Below are 19,607 nucleotides of genomic sequence, written 5' to 3' on the forward strand. Positions count from 1 at the left end.
AAGTTGGCAACAACGCCTTTGGGTCAGGCTCCAAACGACTGCAAAGCCGCCTCCAGCTCATTTATCTGTCCGTGTCAGGGAGATAAAGCGCAGCATCAATTGGCAAGAAAGCACCGAGTTAGTTTGATCCCCATCAAGTGAATTTCCTGGCCTTGAATAGAAAGCCACAAACCAGCAGTTTTCACTGCTTTACCCCATACAGTTCAGACAGAATTCAACAAAGCCAAACCAGCAACCAGTAAGAGAAAATCAATAGGATTCAAGCATAACTAAGCCTCAACAAGCAAATACATTCTGTAACTAAATCTGTTGGTACCTTGCAAATTTGAATTGTGTTCATCTAAGCAGCATGTCGCCTATTCCTGGTTTAGGAAACTGGTAGAAGTTTGCTGGTATATCAGTAACTGCACGATCTTGTTGTCTGTTCTTAAAGCCAGGTATAGAACATAAAGAGGCGCAACACCAGACTCCCCAAATGTTAGCAGCAACTGATTGAAAATGCAACAGTAATTCAAGTGAGTGAAACCTGAAAAGCCCTTTGAAGAGGGACTCTGGCCAAGCTGATAGCGGCTGCAGTCTGATTTGTGTAACCCACGCATATCTCAAATTACTCAGTCCTCTGCTCTGCCGACCAGCTCCACACCTGTCAACAGATCGAGAAGTACCAGCAGCCTGTTCTCTAAGGAGCAGGGAAATGAGTGGAGGCAGACTGACACAGAGAGGTGAGAAAGAGCAGCCCACACCCCACCCCCGGGCTTTATAATAAAGATGCTCGCGGTTTATAGTAACGATACTTCTTGCTTTGGTTTTCAAGCACTGGTGCATATGTAAACAGCCACGTTCAACTCTGAGCCCTTTGCACTTGTCAACAGCCTTTTCAGCTGTCACTTCCCTCTAGTTGTCCTGTGTCCATACCCTTCCCCAATTCTAATTAAACTATTTTTTACAAAACAATGTTTTGCAAAAGCAGTGGAGTTTTATATCCTACAGACTGTGAAATGTCTGGAGCAGAAGTCCTGTCTTTATTTTTTTATTAATATATCTTATAAATGAATATTTTACATATAATCAAAGTAGGGTTTGGCTGGAACACTTTTCACCAATACCAATGAGAAATTAATGTCTAAGAGAAATGAGCACTGCATAGCATAGGGTAGAAAGGTAACAATTTTGGACAGAACTTGCTCCTTTCCTCATGTCCCCAAGACATCTGCTACAGAGCTGTCACATTGTCCTGGTCCCACCACACCGTGCAAGATTCATCTGCTGGTCACACTGTGCTGACAAAGTAGAACATGCCAGTGTTATCTGCAGATTGGGCCACTTACTCTTGAAAGAAAAAGACTAGGCAGTCTAAAAGTAGATGTCTCAGTCCTTCCTCCTCCAGCAGTGATGTGACCTCTTTCAGCTTCAAAAGATTTAAATTAACTTGCAATACCAGTGCTGTTCTGGCTGACACAAGGACAGGAGCACGGTAAGGTTGTAGGGAAGTGGTCTTTCATTAGCCTCCTGCTGTCAAAATGAAAGACTTGTGCACTTGAAACCATTTTTTCCAACTCTAATAGCTGGTCAATAAAAGATATTACCTCCCTCCACAAAGCTTTCCTTAAATTAACTTAGCATTACTTATGTAAACTCTACTGCAAAGCCATCTCTTCTGCTGGCTTGGCATGCCATCTTGTTTTTTCATATAATTATGCCCACTTTCTTACATATTTTTTATTTAGTTCATCAATAAATGTACTACATTTCACAAAGTTCTACTGTACTATAGTTTCTTTTAGCTTTTACTTTCAAGCATTTGCTTACCTTTGCATATTGCACATATCAAATAATTTAAATTATGCAAATAAGAGAAGAGGGAGTGAACTGAAAAAATGTGCCAGGATGCACTTTTCAGTACTTGCCTATTTCTTCCAGAGGGATTTACTACAATGCACTTATGTCTAACAGCTGTCAGAAACATAATAAATGAGCACTGAAATGCAACACACAGATGGGTTACATTTGCACCCATTTGCTGTACCAAGACTCCTCGAGCCAGCTAAGATCCAGTATCTTTTTCCATTTCAATCCCCTCTTTTAAGAGCTTTGCAATCTAAAGGCAGAGAGTTCTAAGTCCTTGCATTCTGATATGAAGGCAGAAATTTCTTTAACACACAATTAGCAAGCACAGATAAAGCCCTTTTAGGACGTGTTGAAATGATCTTTTCATTACCAGTTAGTGAATACACATTTGGAAAACTAAGTTTTCCTAATAATTAGGGAAACTGAAACAATATCACCATAAACTCTCCCACAGAGATAGGGTGCCTAGTTTATTTAATTTCATGTGAATTTTACTCCAAACACACTTTGTCCCAGCTGATGGGGTTTTATTTAGTTCACAATGCTACAAATAGCACAGATCTGGTTAAGGTCACACTGTACTAGGTCCTTTCAAGACCTTCTAATAGCAGCTTCTGGGCAGTACCTGCCTCACAAGTCAAGAGAAAAGACAGGCCCAAGACTGAGAAAATGATACAGCAAAGATATATGACAACTACTTATACCACATAATGAATCATGGACAGCTAAAGCAAGAGCAATTACACTGCTCTGACACTGTATCTAGTTATTCATAATTGTCTCACATCTGAAAGAGCTAATAACAGAAAGAAATGAGGTTCTTACAGTAATTGCTCTGTAAATAACAAACTCTAAGAGGAAGTTCTTAAAGCAACACTTCAGAAGATGGTAACTGATATCTTCTCAAATTGCATTACAGTGAAAGCACACACACCTTAGAAGAGAAAAGAAAGGCAATGACCTTGGTCTCATCTCATCCTGACAATGCTGGTGTCTTCAAGATAAGATGGGAATATGTGTCTCGAGAAAATGAAGATCTGAACTGAATCGCTGAGTGGGTGAAGGAGCTGATGAGCAAAGCATTTCTGATTTCTGCCAAATGTTGTCACAACCCCATGGCAAGCATTATTTACTTATCTTAGATTTTTTTACTTCAAGTCCCTTATCATAAAAATGCATTTCTTTCTAATTTATCATACCTTGATACACAGTTCATAGATCCTTGCAATCCTTAAATTACCAAAGAAGCTTGAAAGCTTTCCCCAAACCATGTCCCTTCCTTACAGAAATTAGTAGCTTGTGCTTACACATTTTTCTATATTTGCTATTAATATAAGTAAGTGGCATTTCCAGACCAGAATGAGGAAAGTGACAATGAATTTGTCCATTTTAAAAATCACATGAGAACAGCTTTAAAAGGCAATGAGTAAGCTGTTCCCTAGATCCATTTAGTCTAACTCCAACCAGTTGTGCTTATGCCACGTTGCAGTGCAATTCCCTTAAAATGTTATCACTCCCCTTAAAACTTTGCAAACAGAGCCTAGGGTTGGGAAAACAGTTCAGAAACGTATTTTACTGTGCCACCAACCTTTTTACATGATGCATATCTGAGCTTACCTTCCATGTGACGGAGGGGCAGGCTGCCAAGGTGAAGGTAACTTTCTCTGTCACTACATTGAAGGTGACACGAAACATGGCCTCAGACCCAGGGTAGAAATCTTGGCCTCAGACCCAGTGGCCTCAGACCCAGGGTAGAAATCTTCAGTGACGGTCACACTGCTCACTTGTGTGCATGCTGCAGGCTTCTGTCACACTGCACTATACATTCAGGAAACCCATAACGTTATGATCAAAGCTGAAGCCTGAAACAGCTGTAAGGGTCCAGCTTTTCCCAGCAGCCTTGCTCCTGTATGTCAGAACTAATCAGATTAGCTGGTCTTACTTGTCTGAGTTGGGACTAACAGGTTAGCAGAACAGTTTGAGTGGGGGAAGGGAGCAGTAAATAAATCAAATTAGGGCATTTACTAAGCAGCTGAGATTTCCTTCCTACTTGCCTTTGTCTCTTTACAGGACTCACACAGAGCCAGGACAATGCACCACAAAAATGCAGCTTTGTTTTACAACAGCTCTTTGTATAGGAGAATTTCTCTAACTTTGCCTTGATTTGATTCGTTTTTGGTTGCCAGTGATCACCAAGAGGAGAGCTCTCCCAGAGCGGCCTGGATGTTGTGAGGATAAACAAGTCTCAGACAGAAAAGGCATGTATTGTGCTTTTTTCATCCCACACTACCCACCAAGGCAACACACTGGCTGTGCCAAGAGATCAGTCACACACTCTGTTCTGCACAGTACTAGATAACAAGATTCACAGATGGTCTAATCTGGAGACTAGGGCAAAAGAGTCAAAGGGACAGGATAGGACAAGACAGAAAAGGTACAACTTTATGATCCTCAGCCTGCTTCAGAGTACTTTTTCCACCTCTGTTACTGAGGCAAATTTACCCTCATGGAAAGAAAAATTCAAAAAAAAGGAAAGAGAGAAGTTATGTAGTATAATGGCCACCATTAACAATGTCTGACTGCATGCAGAGACTGTGCTACATGATGTGGGAGATGCTGCATGTGGGAGACACTTCCATCATGAACACAACACATGCAGTCAGCTCTGACTGACACCATCACATCATAGTACCAGCATGCAAAGAACAGACTTGTTTTGGTAACGTGTCTCTCATCTATATTTATCTTTTCAAAAAGATAAAAAAAGTCACCTAACTTCCTCCGCTGTCAAAGAAGAAAGATAGGTGGGATCAACCGCCCTCTGAAACTGCCTCTTTCTCAGCACTGCTTGAAGGAGGGAGCCTACATCCTGACATTTCAGAAGGCTGATGTGACTTGAGAATAACCCCTCCCTTGAAAACTTCTAGCAAGTTCAAAGATGTGTTGATTTTCTCCTACTTGCTTTGTGGGTCTGGTCTGTAACTCTAGACAGATGTTTGCTACTGAATGAGAAGGCATCAAAATGTCTTGAATATGTTTCATTCTACTAGTCAGTAACTGTACCATGAGTAACAAATTTGCAATGTTGGAAAGAGGTCAGACTTGAAACCCTTTATTCTTGCCAATGAATACCTACTTATACAAAAGTTGCACTGACATTGGACAGATTAGGCATGGAAGAGCTCACCAAGAGGAGTAGAACATTGACAATCTGACTCTCTAAAAATCCAGTTATTCCAACTGTCTAAGTCTTGTGGTCCAGAAGAAGACAAGAACCATGCTAAAAATAAGGAATGTCCCAAACCTTTTGATGACAGCATATGACTGGATTCCTGTACATCAGTGTCTGCACTGGCAAAAATTAAGCCCACAGTGTTTAAAGGTTACAAAAGCCACATCACAAAACCACTATTTGAAATACTAGCAAAGCAACCCCATAGCTGAACTCTGAATACCAGGACCCTTCCAAGAAGGTCAACAAATCAACTAGTCAGTGTCAAATTACCTTGAACCTGAATAAACAAAAAAATTTCGTGGGAAGCCCACTTTAACAGAGGTATAACAGATCTGATGCACACCTTTAAAGGGAAGAACAGTACGTACTATTATTTAAACCAGGTTTAACCGGATAGACAGAAATCATCTGTTTCCTGTGATTAGGTTGAAAGGGAGCTTTGTTATTTTCATAAAGATAAAATAAGATTCAGCTCCCTGTAAATAATATATTGATAGTAACATATTTGTGTATTTCTGAAGAGACTCACGCACAATGAGAAGCGTTTCTTTCCTCAACTGAGTTCCTACTGTCTGCTTTAATTTACTTGTCTATTTAGGTTCATTTAGGACTATTCAAGCATCAGTCAATGAAGAAGAGGAAAAATAACATGAAGTATCTTCTTGCTTTAGTTTGATAAAAGCTACAATTTTTTCCTTTTCTTTAAAGTACAGGTTTACTGAGAATCTGAAGTAGAAAGTTTCCTTTACAAGAAAAGATGTATTTCCAGGATGGTTTCCATGTAAACTGTCTTCCAAGTGCCAACAATGCTGTGTTTCTATGAGATGCATTTGTTACAGAAAGTCAGGCTCAGGTTGAAACAGGTCCTCTGGTAGTTTGTGCCACAATGATAGAGAACTCTGGGGATGAAAATCTGTAGCATGAAGACAAGTGAGTTTTAGGCTGATATGGCCTAAACTAAGCACACACTGTAGTGCTGAGCACAGAGGTTGGTGGTTGTTTCTGTTTTTAATCAAAGCAACAGTCTCATAACTCCATAAAACGTCAATAATCAGGGTTTGAGGTCATTACAGGTGCATAGCAGCTTGTAACTAATTCCCACTTTCCAATAAAAAGAGTATAGGGCATGTTAAACTGTTTTTGGAAGAAGAAATCTCTGTATTTATATTTATATAGTATTATCCCCAAAGTACTTCTGGGAGTAGACTCGCTGCATAAATAAAGAGTATTTGGGTCATTATAAAATGACAGATGGATTTTGTTCTAGAATTGCTAAATTTATAAAGTATCTTTGACGTGTCTGTCATTGCCTGTTATTTGTGACTTTTTTCCAACTGTCTTGTCCTGGATCTCAATCATACAGATCAAATCTGAGACAGGAACCATGTTTGCACAGCAAAGCATCTCGCACCAGATCATGACCTCTGAAAAAGGCTACTGGACATTATCATGGTAAGTAAAACAAAGAAAGAGCCCAACATATGAAGTCTCCAAACTATATGTCCAGTACCTTTTCCTCCTTTCCACACTATACTTCAGCTTCTCCTTGCTCTTTTCTCTCCTCCTACTTTCTGATGCATAATTTTCATTTGCACTGTAAGCTCCTCAGCAATATTTGATTTATTTTATGTACAGGCCTAAACTTATACCTGAGTACTAGCAGAGTCTCTTGAGCATAAGTGCACTAAGAAGTAAGAAACTCAACATAAAGAAGAGTCAGTCCTTGGATCAGTCAGCCTGAACTACTAGCAAAAATTTAGAAAAGTTATTCCTCAGACACCTTTTCTCCCCATGTTAATCCAAAGACATGCATAATACATATGTTTAAAGCATGTATTCTTTCAGCATGCTGGAAACACTGGCTTAGCAAATTGTATGGGATGTCTCAACTGGGAGCTTAGTAACAAATGCTGTTTTAATAATAAAAAGTTAAACATTAATTAAATGTTCATTTAAACACTGATTCGAAAACACACACACACAGAGAATGTGCCACCTGCAAATGACCATCAAAAATTTTTCAGGCTGCTGTCAGACAAAAGAAAGTGTAAATTGAAGACAGACCAAAGCAACATAATCTGCTTTCTGCTAGTGTAAGGAATTTTGGTCAAATATAAAGGGCAAAGTTCCTAGAGGGTAGGCTATAAATCACATACCTCATTTTATGAATCTGATCATGAGACACAATAAATAGTTATACATCTTCATATCACCTCAGAAAACACTTTACAGGTGGCCAGTGCATTTTGGTTGCAAGTCAGCATGGATAGGTAAAATTTCAGGTTTCATTTATCCTTCTGGACATTGCCGTTAGCTCTTAAGTGTTTTGCAAGTCTGTGAGCCTAACATCTCCATGCTGGGGCCTAAGGGAGAATGGCAGCTTCCACACTCTCTGGGCTTTGAAAATGTATTGATAAACATGCCTCAATGAATTTCCCATCTCTTTGGATTTGGTCAGTATTTGTTAGTATATGTTTAAGAAATGATGTCTGAAACCACTCCCTGAAGCATCTTAAACTCTGTACAGTGTAGATTTAATTCTACAATACAGTGGATCAGAAAAAGATGCAGACTCTAAATGAGAATTTTCTCCTGGTTTAGAGCTGGACTTCTATTATCCTACTGGTTCCTGTGCTGTACTAGGAATTCCTGCCTTGAAGGAAAGGCTTTTTGAATTCAATAGCTCCTTCTGGTGGTCTGAAAGAAAATGCTTGGTTACAGTCTGCTCACAGTAATGCAGGATCAAGGCACAATTCATTCAGTAATTATATGTATCAGCAACAGCTAGAAGTTATGCCTTGAGTAAAACAAATATTAAAATTATTATTCAAGAAATATGTCATGCCAACTATATTCTACATTACTGTCATAAAGAAGACAAAGTTTCTAGGAAATCTTCTTTTCCTCCCATTCCATCACAATATTGCTGGGAATTTTCTTCCATATGGTAACTAAGAAACCATGAAGAAAGGTGATGCAAAGTGGCAGAAGTCACAAATTCTGAGCTACTACCCCAGCAAATTTAAGAGAAGTCCTTAATGAAGTATTTGGCAAGGCACATCTCAGTGTCAGTGGTTCTGATTTTGAGCTTATGATCAACTTAAAAGAGAGGGATTTTGTCCAAACCTTGCTGGAGCAATAGGAATGTGCTAGCAATAGGAATGTGTATTTGGTCAAGCTTAAAGACACCACCTTCAAGAGGGAAGAAAGCATTACAAAATCTCTGATCAGCACTTTGAGATGCTCAAGAGTTTTTATTGTTTTTCTTTTCCCCCTCAGAATGTCTGGTGTTAAGGTACTATCTTCTCTTAGGCTCATCTCTTAAGGAGGCATTTTGTCCTAGTCAGTCTCAGTAACATTGCATCATTCCCCAGCTATACAAACAAAACATTGTCTTGGGAGTTAAAAGCAGCAGTCCTTAGCCTTGTGTCTCAATGGTGCATTGTATTTAATTAACAAAATTCACTGTCAGGGTGCTACAATGTATTTCCTCTCTGATGGTCCTTTTAAGACTTATCTGGTGAGACATTCATGGTTGCTGTCAGAGGTCTCCAGAGAAGATCTTTCACATCCTGCCTCCAGCAGGGCATATGTGATAACCCCGATCAGGTAGACCCCTGTTGCCTTAGATTCTGCTTAAGTGAAGCACCAAGCAGAGCTTGAAGTTAAATCAACATTTTTCAAAAAGATAACTAGGTCACCATCTGTCCACCCTTTCACCAAACTTTACACTTGGCAAAACCCAAGATTTTACGAAAACAATGAATAAGACAGGTGTGTAATGAACTTTAAAAGGCACAACACATATTCTTCTAAATACAATTTCATTTAAAGTGTTTAGAATCCAGATTTTGTTCCAAGCCAATACAGTATAAACTTAAATGAAATCTATTTTTGCCCAAAAATATATACCTAGTAAAAACCAGTACTAATGGCAAAAAGAAAACCCCAAAATCAAAATCTAAACAATAATGAATTTTTTTCTAATCTACATATCTTTCCAATCAACAGCCCTCATTGATGTCAGTGTGAATTTTAGAAAATTACCTGATTGGTACCATCACTGAATTACCAAGGAAAACCTAATTTCACACACTAAAAAGTGATTATTTTTTAGCTTGATGCTAACATTTGGTCTGGAGCCTACTCAGAATACTGTGAAAAAATTGGTTTGGGGTTGACTGCTGGTGCTCTACTCCAAAGTGATTCAAACTCTTTCTGGATGTCAATTCAGTATGAGTTGTTATTCATTATAAAGGGTGCTCCACATTATAGGATTATCAGGGATGTTCCTGAACCAGGGGTGCTAGAAAGAAATAAACAGAGAATACATCTCTGGGAGAGACAGGGAATGGTTCTGTCTCTGATGGGACACATGAGGATTGTATCTATGGGACACTGGAAGAAACATGAGAGAAGTTTTTAAGGAAAAAGCTTGCAGAGTGCCTTGTGCTAATCAGTTCTTCCTTTTGTAGACAGTGAAAAACCGTGTGGCTCTAAGCGAAAGCCTTGAAAGTAGAAGAGTTATAGAAAGGAAAAAATGTGCCAGGTTTCCATGTAAACAACAGCAGGGCTATAGCTGTGGGATGAGCATGTCAAACTAGAATCTCTGTTGACTGTGCACATTTTTAATTGACTCTTACCTGACTTTTAATTACAATGTGTATGAAAGTAGCATATGAAGCCCTGGGGAGCAATTAGGGGCCCATCCCATTCCATTAGAGACTGTACATCCACAGAGCAAGAGAAACCCCTCTCCAGCAGTCTTCAGTGAATACACACATAAAACCAAAACCAAACAGAATATTGGGGACCTTAAGAACACAGGAACAGACATGTGTTCAAAACAAAGGTCTCCCCACCCAAACTTTAGACTTTTAGAGTAGCCACTGCTGGGAACTCAGGAAAAAGGAAAGATCAGGGCAAGTTTACCATAGCTTTTTCACTGATTACTCCAGCTTTCAGAAATCTTTGTGTAAGGACTTCTAAAGCCAAAGTTATTTAGGTGTCTCTGTATACAGTAGTATTGGATGGATCTTCTTCTGAATTTGTCTGCTTACTCTGTAAAGCCATTTACATTTGTGTCTGATACAGAGTCTATGTAATAACTAGTTCTATAATTGAATTATGAGACTGTATTCAGTATTCAGCCTTGCTTATTTTCCTGTCTGGATATCCAATAATTTCATTGGTCACTAAATAGTGGTTGTCTATTCCACATCCACATGACATTCATAACTCCATACATTACTGTTACACCTTCACTCTGCTTCCTTGTTTTCAGCCTGAAGAGACAAATGCGGTGAACTCATTTTTCTCATACAGATATTTCTCTATCCCAAAGCACATCTAATGACCCAGAGGTACAGAACCAAAAGGCCATTCAAAAAGCCATTTCTTTGGTAAGGTGAGGGATTATTTGCTGTCTCCTATCCCAAATTATCCCAAGAACAGTGACCAAGCCTGAGATCAATGGGTTCATTTTCCTCACTGCAATGCCCCATCCTTTTTATTTGTCTTTGAGAGATGTTTAATTGGCATGACTGACATAATCTGTCAGGTAATAAAACCAAACTCTTGTTACCTCTCCATCATGAAAATTGACCGTTTATTTGTAACTCTTTGATTTGTATCTTTTAATCAGTTATTTAACCACTTTGTTCCTTAAGGAGCTTCTGGTAAGGAAGGAACATATCAAATGACTTTTGGAAATAAGGTATGCTTAACTAAACCAAACATTCTTTTTCATGCAGTCATTGACTCCAGTACCCTGATATACTTATGGAGTTTGATTTCCCACTACAAAGCCACCATGGCTTTTTTCTCCTATACTGTATTTATTTCTCTGTCTATCAGTGACGCATCAGAGAGCAGTTGCTAAAGGTAAAATTCTATTTACAGAGGTCATATAAAACCAGTCACCTAGACAAAACCCAAATGTGAGTATGACAATTCAAATGGGAGGGGACAAGACCTACACTAACTGGAAGGCTGTTAAAGTGAGATCAGTAACAGCAGGCATCACAGATTAGAGTTTGGTTCCTCTCCCTTTTGCTGACTTGGTAGATAAGCTAAAATAAGCTCTTTTGCAACTCTATGTTTCCCTCCCACTTCTTTCTGAAACGTCTTTGCAGGTCAGGATTGTTTCTTGTACAATGACTTGCTGCTGAGATGGTATGAGGTTTAACCCAAGGCCATGAGTTTCAACAGACTGAGCAGAAAGTCTGCTGTTTGTGCACATCCGAAAGAAAATCCATGAGCTATGCTGTCATGTTCCTGAAGAGAGAGAGACTCGCCCCAAAAAAGGGTTTCGTGAGGTGTAGGCTTGTGCTTTTTGACAGAACAGCTTGCCTGTGGCCATAGAGGAAGTTTGTAGCAGCTATAGGAGGTGAACCAAGACACCTTCCACCGCTCAGCTCAGTTCCTTGCCTGCAAGGCTTTATTCCTTCCCTACACAGCATGTGCAAGAGGGAACCTCTGTGTCAAAACATCTCTAAGTCTGAAACCAGACATCTGGTGTAATGTTCTTAGAAGGTTAATAATGCCACTAGCAGCTGAACTGAGTTTAAGTAAATGACAATGTATGTGTTAGAAAGATGATTGTGACCCTATGGAGAATTATTATGTCAAAGCACATTTATTTCATATCATCTGAACTATAATCAACAGAAATTTTAACTCTTACTAGATCAAATTATTTGTATTACTTTAGAGAAGATTTTTATTCTGCTTGCTCTAACATCCCCCTTTCCACTGTCAGTGGCAGAAAAGGGGCTCTGGAAATATTAGCAAAAATCCATTGTGTCCTAAATTCCTTTAATAAAGAAATAAACCCAATCATTTTTATGTAGTTTGCTAAAGCCAAATAACATTTAAAATGTATTACAAAGGCTGAATTATTTTTGTGATTTGGACTGAGCTCTTTGACAAGCTAGTAAGAAGGTGTAAGTACATGACGAATATGTTTTTCTGAAGTTTACTAGAGTTGATGAATTACATTCTCAGAAACTACAGAGTGCTTAATATCAGTTTGGATCTGTGCTTTTCCTGGCTTGTGGAAGAGAGATTTAAGCAAACGGCATTTTCAAAGATTCAAAGAGTCAATGCCTTGTTTGAAAAGGAAATTTTGTCTTCTACACACATAAAATAAGATAAAGTAAGCCATCCCAAATATACTACTTCAGAGCCACTAAGTTGAAAGAGAAAAACAAAGTCTAGCACACTACCTCTTCAGTAGTATGGGTCCCTGGCCTATGGCTGTGGCTTGGTCACAGCTCAAGGACTAGGACTGGGATTTACAACTGTTTATTACAGTAGTGTAAAAGTAGGTACAAAGCACAGGAAGCTTGTATTTAGAATTATCAAAACCATGCTACTGAATGAATGGCTTGAGATTGTTAACTGATAAGCAGATAGGTAAGGACTAATGATCAAGATGTCTGTAGGCCATCAATGAACTATCAGAAGTTTACACAAGATACCTTCAGTGTTGCTTATCTCATCCATTAAAGTGTAAATATGATAAGGGTAACAGACTAGAAAACATTGAAATACAAACTCACCATTCTGACAGTGATCAGAGCTTCAGTGCATAGTTAGCACATGGATAAAAATGTACAGCTAAAAATTACTGCAAACATATGTTTTACGATCAGGTAAATGAAGAACTGCTTAAATATTTGCATGAAACAATTGGAAGAAATCTATCTCATGGTTGTCCAGATGTCCCTGGGAGCAATTTGGTCAGCAAAAGAGAATAGTGTTTGTTACTTACAGGCTGCATAAAAGAACGCATATGTTCGCTTCAGTTCCCAAACTACTACAAATTCCCAGACAGAGAAGCAAGGATAAATGATTCTGGTAGGAAGTTATTGCACATCCCTGGTGTAGAACCAGTTTGGTGGGCATGCTGAAGCACCAGTGGCACCTGGAGTAGCATGAGCTACCCCCAAAACTATAGAGACAAAGCTACAAAGAGAACGAAAAGCCCAATCATTATAGTTTCAACTTTACTGTCCTCACTACCTATTCAGTGCCTGGAAATGGAGAAGAATCGGGATAACTATCTGCAAGAGCTGCTGCTACTTTTGGTCAAAGGTATGCAGTGTCCTCTGCCTTAGCAACAGATAGGAAACATAGAACATTATTGCTGTGTAGAAGATAGTGGCTGTTGTGGAAGAGTTCACTGCCCAGATACTCACATAAACAGAGTAACATACAAGCCATGTTATATCTTATTTCTAGTTTCCTGCTAATTTCTAAGCCCAGTCCAAATCAAATTTCTTCCATCCTGCTTCACCTTTCTTGTGTTATTTTTTTGCTAATGTACACTGGGCCATCTCTCCAGGCTTAATTTGTACCCCCAGCTAATTTGCCTCAGGTCACATCCTTCTCCCTGTTTTGCTATCTGTTTCTTCCAACTTCTCATTTTTCTTCCCTGCACATGTTTTTAAACATCATCATGATGCTGAAATGATCTCCTCTTCCACTTTTCTTATGAGCCAGAAGAGCTCCTGTCTGCCAGCTCAATTCACTTTTTAGCCTCATCAGAAACATTTACTGTCTTACGACTCTTGTCATCTCTGCAGTGGTTGCATAACTACTCTTACTAGATACAAGAAGTCAGAGTTTGACTTAAAGATGATGTCCTCAATATAGCTGCACCAAACGTCATACATGTGCTATTTTCATCCCCACTGTGCAGCTCAGCTGGCAGTGACAGTCTCACAACGCAAAAACATAAATACACTCACAACATTAAAGATCCTCTGATACTCTCTGCTGCTGTTACATTTGCTCTCACTGACTCTGCGTGGCAGATGTCTCCTCCAGATCTATCTCTCCTGTACTGCACAATTCCACACACATTAGTACCTTTCCCAGCTCTCACTTCAGGGCACAGAATCTCACATGTACCAACTTACCGTTGCTGTGATGAAGTAAAATCACATGCTGGTACTCAGAAGTTTCAAACAGGGCGAGGCACAATAAAGGCACAATTCATATGGCTTTCTGTTTAGCCAAATTAGTAGTGGAAGATTTTACTCTGTGGCCTTATACAAAGAAAGTTACTGAGCTGGTGAAGGAAAGAATTTCTATCACAAAACCTAACTCTGTGAAGGCATTCCTGGTACATTTGCTTCTGGCACAAGACAGTAAAACTGTTTTGTACATCTGCTGAATGTGAGAGACATCCCCTTCTTCCCTCTGTCAGTAGATGTTTTGTACTGTTGTTTCCCAGAGCTTGTTTAAGCCATCATTCCAGACATATGATGTCTGGTGTGCTACCAACCACTGTGTTCTTTGTCTTCATTACAGGAGGCAGGCTTAAGAAGGAAATTTAGTAGAAAGGTTTATTATAATCCTACAGAAGAGGAGAGCAGAATCCCCAAACTTCCTTGAGCCTTTCCCTGTATGATTTAAATCAGACAGATTTATATTGTTCCTAGTTTTGTAATTCTTCAAAGACCATGGCAAGGATGCTGGGAGCATTTTGGCAGTCTGTAGCCTGCTCCGAGTCAGGTCTGGAATTTCCCCTGCTGCTGCTCCTTATTGTAATTTTCCCAGAAATTTTCACACCTCCCTTTCTTTGCAAAGCCAAACCAGCTGCACTACAACTCCCCACTCTGCCATCAGCTGATAAGAATGGCCTGTTTGTCTTTATGATAATACACAGTTCCTGAAACCTGCTTGTCATGATAACAAAGCAATAGTCAAGAACAACCAGTCAGCCTTGAAAACTTGCAACCAAGGCTGTGAGGCTCACTTGCCATGTGAAGCAGCCTGTGAGAATGCAGAACTGCCTCAGCAAGAGCCAGCCCTGGAGCATCATGGTTCTTACTGCTTCCATCTGCAGGAAAGACAAACAACCCTTCAGACACTCCTGTCACTTTCAAGACGTGACAGCCTGAATTTCTTTAACCACCCTGTAGGACAGAAATGCTATGGTAGCAATGAGCTCTACACTTCTGTGCCTGTTGCATGCACCACATCACTCAGCTCTTTTGCTCTTCTATCTGGTCATGTAGCCATCTCAAGTGAACTCAAAAAATTACTGTTTCAAATGTGACCCTCTGAACATATTTAATCTATCTAAAAGATGAACTTTCTTTAGCTGAAGAGTTATTACTTGCTCAGTAAACCTCCCACGCACACCTACATATAAATATATTTATTTATATTTATATTTAATTTATATAAATATATTTAAATATATTTATATTTATATAAAATATTTATATTTATGAATATAAATAACCTTACTCCTAAATAACCTTATTGACTTCAGGATTTTTAGGTGTTCTTGTTTTGGTTTGTCGATTTGTTTTTATGGGAATTTTTTGACTCAGAAATCCTGTAATCTGTAAAAGCCTTAAAACACTTGGATTTCCCTGTAGCTTTCTAGTAGTTTAGAGTACTGTGTAATGCTGTAATTTTGCAGTGTGAGAAACACCGTTTCATTTCCTAACTCATCTGCATTGAATTAATTTTTAAAGTTGTTGAATTATGCTAACAAGATCACAATAATTAAAAAAGCTCCAGGGGCAAGTGCATAGAGTTGGGAGTTAGCTCTGTCATCCCTGTGAGAGAAAAGATGCATGCTTTCTCTTGAGCTACTCTAAGCTAGCAATACAAATCCTCAGAGCTCACATTAATGCAAGCCTGACTGACAACCTACCATTCAGAGCAACCATCTCAGATTTCTGCAATTAGCATGTGCTCTAAAATTTCTGATTCTGTAGGCTTGATCTCTAATTTACATTTTGAAAAGGCTCTTAAGAATGAAGATGCCAAGGCTGAGCAAATGCATTGCTCTTGAGACACATTCTGCATTTCTGCAAGCTCGGTAAAATTGTGTTGCTGTTAAAATCTATAGGATAAGTAACACATGGGAAAAAAATGACTGTGCTTACCAAGTCAGGAGCACTGAAGGCTTTCATGGAGAAACTCTGGAAAAAGACAAAAGAAACTAGTCAATGTACTGAAATAGGGAGACTGTATTAAACAATGCAGAAAGTCAGAGACAGCACCTGCTAATCCCTGAAAATCTCTTCATGGCCTTAATAGCAGCTTTTTATATGGAAAACTCTATATTCAAGAGGTCTACATACAACTTAATCACAGAAAAAAGATAAAGCAGAGATATATTAGACATATTGCCCCATCTGCTGCCAGTGATTGATTTTTCTTTGTCAAGGTTTGCTTTAGAGGACCCAAGAAATCAGATTACTTATTGCTCACCCAGAAAGATTATTTCACATTTTAGGAACATTCTTCTGAAAAATAGGAGGCTTGAAAATCAATGAGATACAATCTATAAGCATCAATGCCTGAATAGGTCCCATACTGGAATGCTGAAGTCAGAACACAAAGGGTAAAACAATATTGGCGAGATCAGTTACTGACATTTTGATCATGTCACACACTTGAAGTTCCAGCAGTTGCACCCTAGTTTGCCTGGACCTGAGATACAATTTCTGTTAGGTCAGGTTCTCAACAAATAAAGATGCCAAATTATCTAGACCAGTTTTAATAATGATATATTTGTTGTGTGAACTTAGTCTGGTCATTTATTCAACTTTTTTAGACTATCCATTTATGTGGGATGACTTGTTTTTTTTGATGCTGTGGCAGTTTGAGCCACATTAGAAATCTAAAATCCAATTTCCAGGCTTCCCCCCACCCCTTCCCACTATTTATCTCAACACTAGAGAGAAACTTTCAGGCCAGAGGCTCCTATAGGGGAAGGGGAAGTATATACATTTATTTACATAAATAAATATACTGTACAAACTAAAAGCAAATATATATATATATATATATATTTACATTTCTGTCAGTCCTTTTAAGTCCCTCCCTTTTACTTTAGTCCAGGAAGAGCTTTTCAAGGCTGCTGGGTAACCAGTCTCTCTCTCGTGGGAGTGTTCTGGGCCCCTGAACACTCCCTAATCAACCTTCAGCTGTTTACTGAAGTTTTTCTCCTCACGAAGTCCAAGAAGATAGCTTTGAGTCCTTTCTCTTCTGCTGCTGTGTGATCTCTCTCTCTCAGTCACATACCTCGGTTCATAGGCTGCTGCAGTGTAGTTCAGCTTATCAAGCATGTGCGTCCTGGAATGTTGATTCCTCCTCAGGTTTTCGGCTGTCCTCCGTTTAGATCAGGGCAGAGACATCCTCCGGGCCCCTCTTCGGTCCGTCTCCAATTTCGCCTGGGATTCCTTTCCCTATCTCCGAGCTGTTTCGTCAGAAGCCCTTCCACTTGGCTCTGCTTAAATGCTGAGCCTTAAAATCCACCTCCCACCAGTCTTAATGCAGTGAGGGGGGGAAAAAGCCCCCTAGCCTTGGCCACAGGCAGTTCGATCCAGTTATACACTGGATCCCGCAGCTGCAGTGGGAGGAAAGAAGGCCTAGCCTCCTCCCTCTTACCTCAGGTGGTGTGAAATCTCTCCCTTCACAGCACACACTCCAAATGCTGACTCTAATTCTAGCCAAAGGCTGAGTTGGGGGGTCGCAGGGCTCCCCTCTCCCCCCCGGAGGGGAAGAGAGGGAGCCCAGCCACCCCCTGGCCTTGTCCACCTACACGCAGCAGACACCAACAGCACAACACTAAGACTGCCAACAGCTTGCGGTGCTGTGATATATGATTGTTGAGCAGAAGCGAACAACATGAGTGGCGATTGGCTCTCCAGGGAACACTGCCCTGGCACCCAGTCACCTCTGAGCCCCCCAACTCTCAGGGGGGGCCAATTTCAAACCATGACAGATGCTCACGTGTAGTAGAAGAAGGAAGGAAGAATGAAAAAAGGCCCATTTAAGTGGATTTTTGCAACACAATGACATTACCAGCTCTCTAACTTCCAGCTCAAAGAATCATCGAGAATTAAACAATGTCTGAATGAAAAATATTTAGTGGTATTTAGCTGTTCACTACAATGACATCTACTTTGCTGTATCTGATAATAAATTAAAATATTGGCATTTATTATTAGAATATATGAGTCTGTTAACAGGACAACATTTTCCCCATGCAGAAAATCATCTAAGATATTTACATTTATCATTTTCTTCTTCTCCCTCTTCTATACAGGAAGGTTACATTTTAACTCTCTCATTAAAATGACTTTGAAAATCTACAGTAATGACACAGTGCACTACATTAGCATGCACATCACCACCAAGCTAAGGGGCATGATTTTGGCCTAAGCCAGCTACCATTTTCTCACATCACACCAAGTGGAGACAGCAGAGGAATAGTGCCTGATAAACATTGTGGATGAAGGTATGCAGTTTTGGAAAGGGGGCTAGAAAGTTTAATTGCAAGGATGTAAGCTGAGTTGCACTACTTGCTCTCCAGACAGTGAGTCTTGTCCTATGTTGCCATAATACCAATAAAGGCCGAGTTATGAGCTGCACCTCTCATCTTTACTGTCACTCTTGTACTAAGTGAAGTAATCCCTTAATGAACCACAGCAGGATTTTTATCTCCAGGCTTTAACTCAGCACTATGCAAACTAACACTGATTCTTATCCGACAAAGTAAAAATTAGGAAAATAAGCTAAGAATATGCTACATTCCTTGGAGCTTTAATGGAGAAAGCATGAAAATCATCTGATACATCTAAACACTGTTTCTGCAGTTCAGCAAAAGATTCAATGAATACAGTATAGGATCTTAGCTAGTCTGCCACTTGTTTTTGCAGTTTCAATAATTTTGACATTAACACTATATTTTTTTACCATTAAGGGCTAGACAAACCTCACACAAGGTTTAGAATTATAAATACAGATGATCTCAATCAGGAATTATCATTTCACTGCTGAATCTTCTTTAGATTAAAGCTATCACATAGATCACTAACCAATAAAGCTGCTGAACAGTTTTTTGTTCTTTTGTATCACAATGATTAATTTCTAGTAAAGGGACAATAGCAGGGCTGTTCTTCATCCCCTGTCTATGGCTCCCTGCCTGTGATCCAGCAGCCCAGCTTATCTGTACCAGTCACAGGCAGATGTTGACTGTAACAGATGCCAATAAACAATGGAACCAGCAAAGTTAAGGGAGGGCATGAGAAGGACAAGAAAAAGCAATGATTGGTTTTTGCTAAGCCACTCATGAGTTTGAATAATTAAGGTTAATTCATCAAAAGCCAGTCTTAATGTTCCCTCCTCTGCAACCTCCTAGTTGTCATATCAGGTCTACATACAAGCTACTTTCTGGTGTTTAAGTAAAAATAAGCTACTGAAACAAGACTCAGAGCAAAAGTGTGTTCTCAGTAATTTCAGTTTGCATATACCGTTTTTTAAAACCAGTAATGCTTTGTATTTGTAATGCAGCGTTGTAGCTTGCAATGCTCCAAGGATATAAAAAATGATTATAAAGGCAGGTCTGATTGATAAAGCTAGAAAAAAATTAGGAGCTCTCAAGCACATAGGCCTTTTTTCAGTTCTAAATCTCCAAGCTAAACCAAGAGCATGAATCATTGCACTGACTTTAATGTAACTGAATTAGTACTTTTCAAGGAAAGGG

The 19,607-nt window shown here is 39.4% G+C and overlaps 1 protein-coding gene across 4 annotated transcripts in view; it reads right to left on the reverse strand.

Annotated features, from left to right (window-relative positions):
• SPATA13 (spermatogenesis associated 13) overlaps positions 1–19,607 on the reverse strand; it is a 218,947-nt gene that overhangs the window by 147,321 nt on the left and 52,019 nt on the right. For 3 of the 4 annotated variants that reach the window (XM_064645362.1, XM_064645367.1, XM_064645361.1), the window contains one exon: positions 15,997–16,032. In XM_064645362.1, coding sequence (XP_064501432.1) covers positions 15,997–16,032 — 36 coding nt within the window. Of the gene's footprint in view, positions 1–3,465; positions 3,540–15,996; positions 16,033–19,607 lie in introns of those variants that run through there. The other variant, XM_064645365.1, reaches the window with a different exon arrangement.

The sequence above is a fragment of the Pseudopipra pipra genome, chromosome 2, assembly GCF_036250125.1.
Source record: "Pseudopipra pipra isolate bDixPip1 chromosome 2, bDixPip1.hap1, whole genome shotgun sequence".
NCBI classification, from domain to species: Eukaryota; Metazoa; Chordata; class Aves; order Passeriformes; family Pipridae; genus Pseudopipra; species Pseudopipra pipra.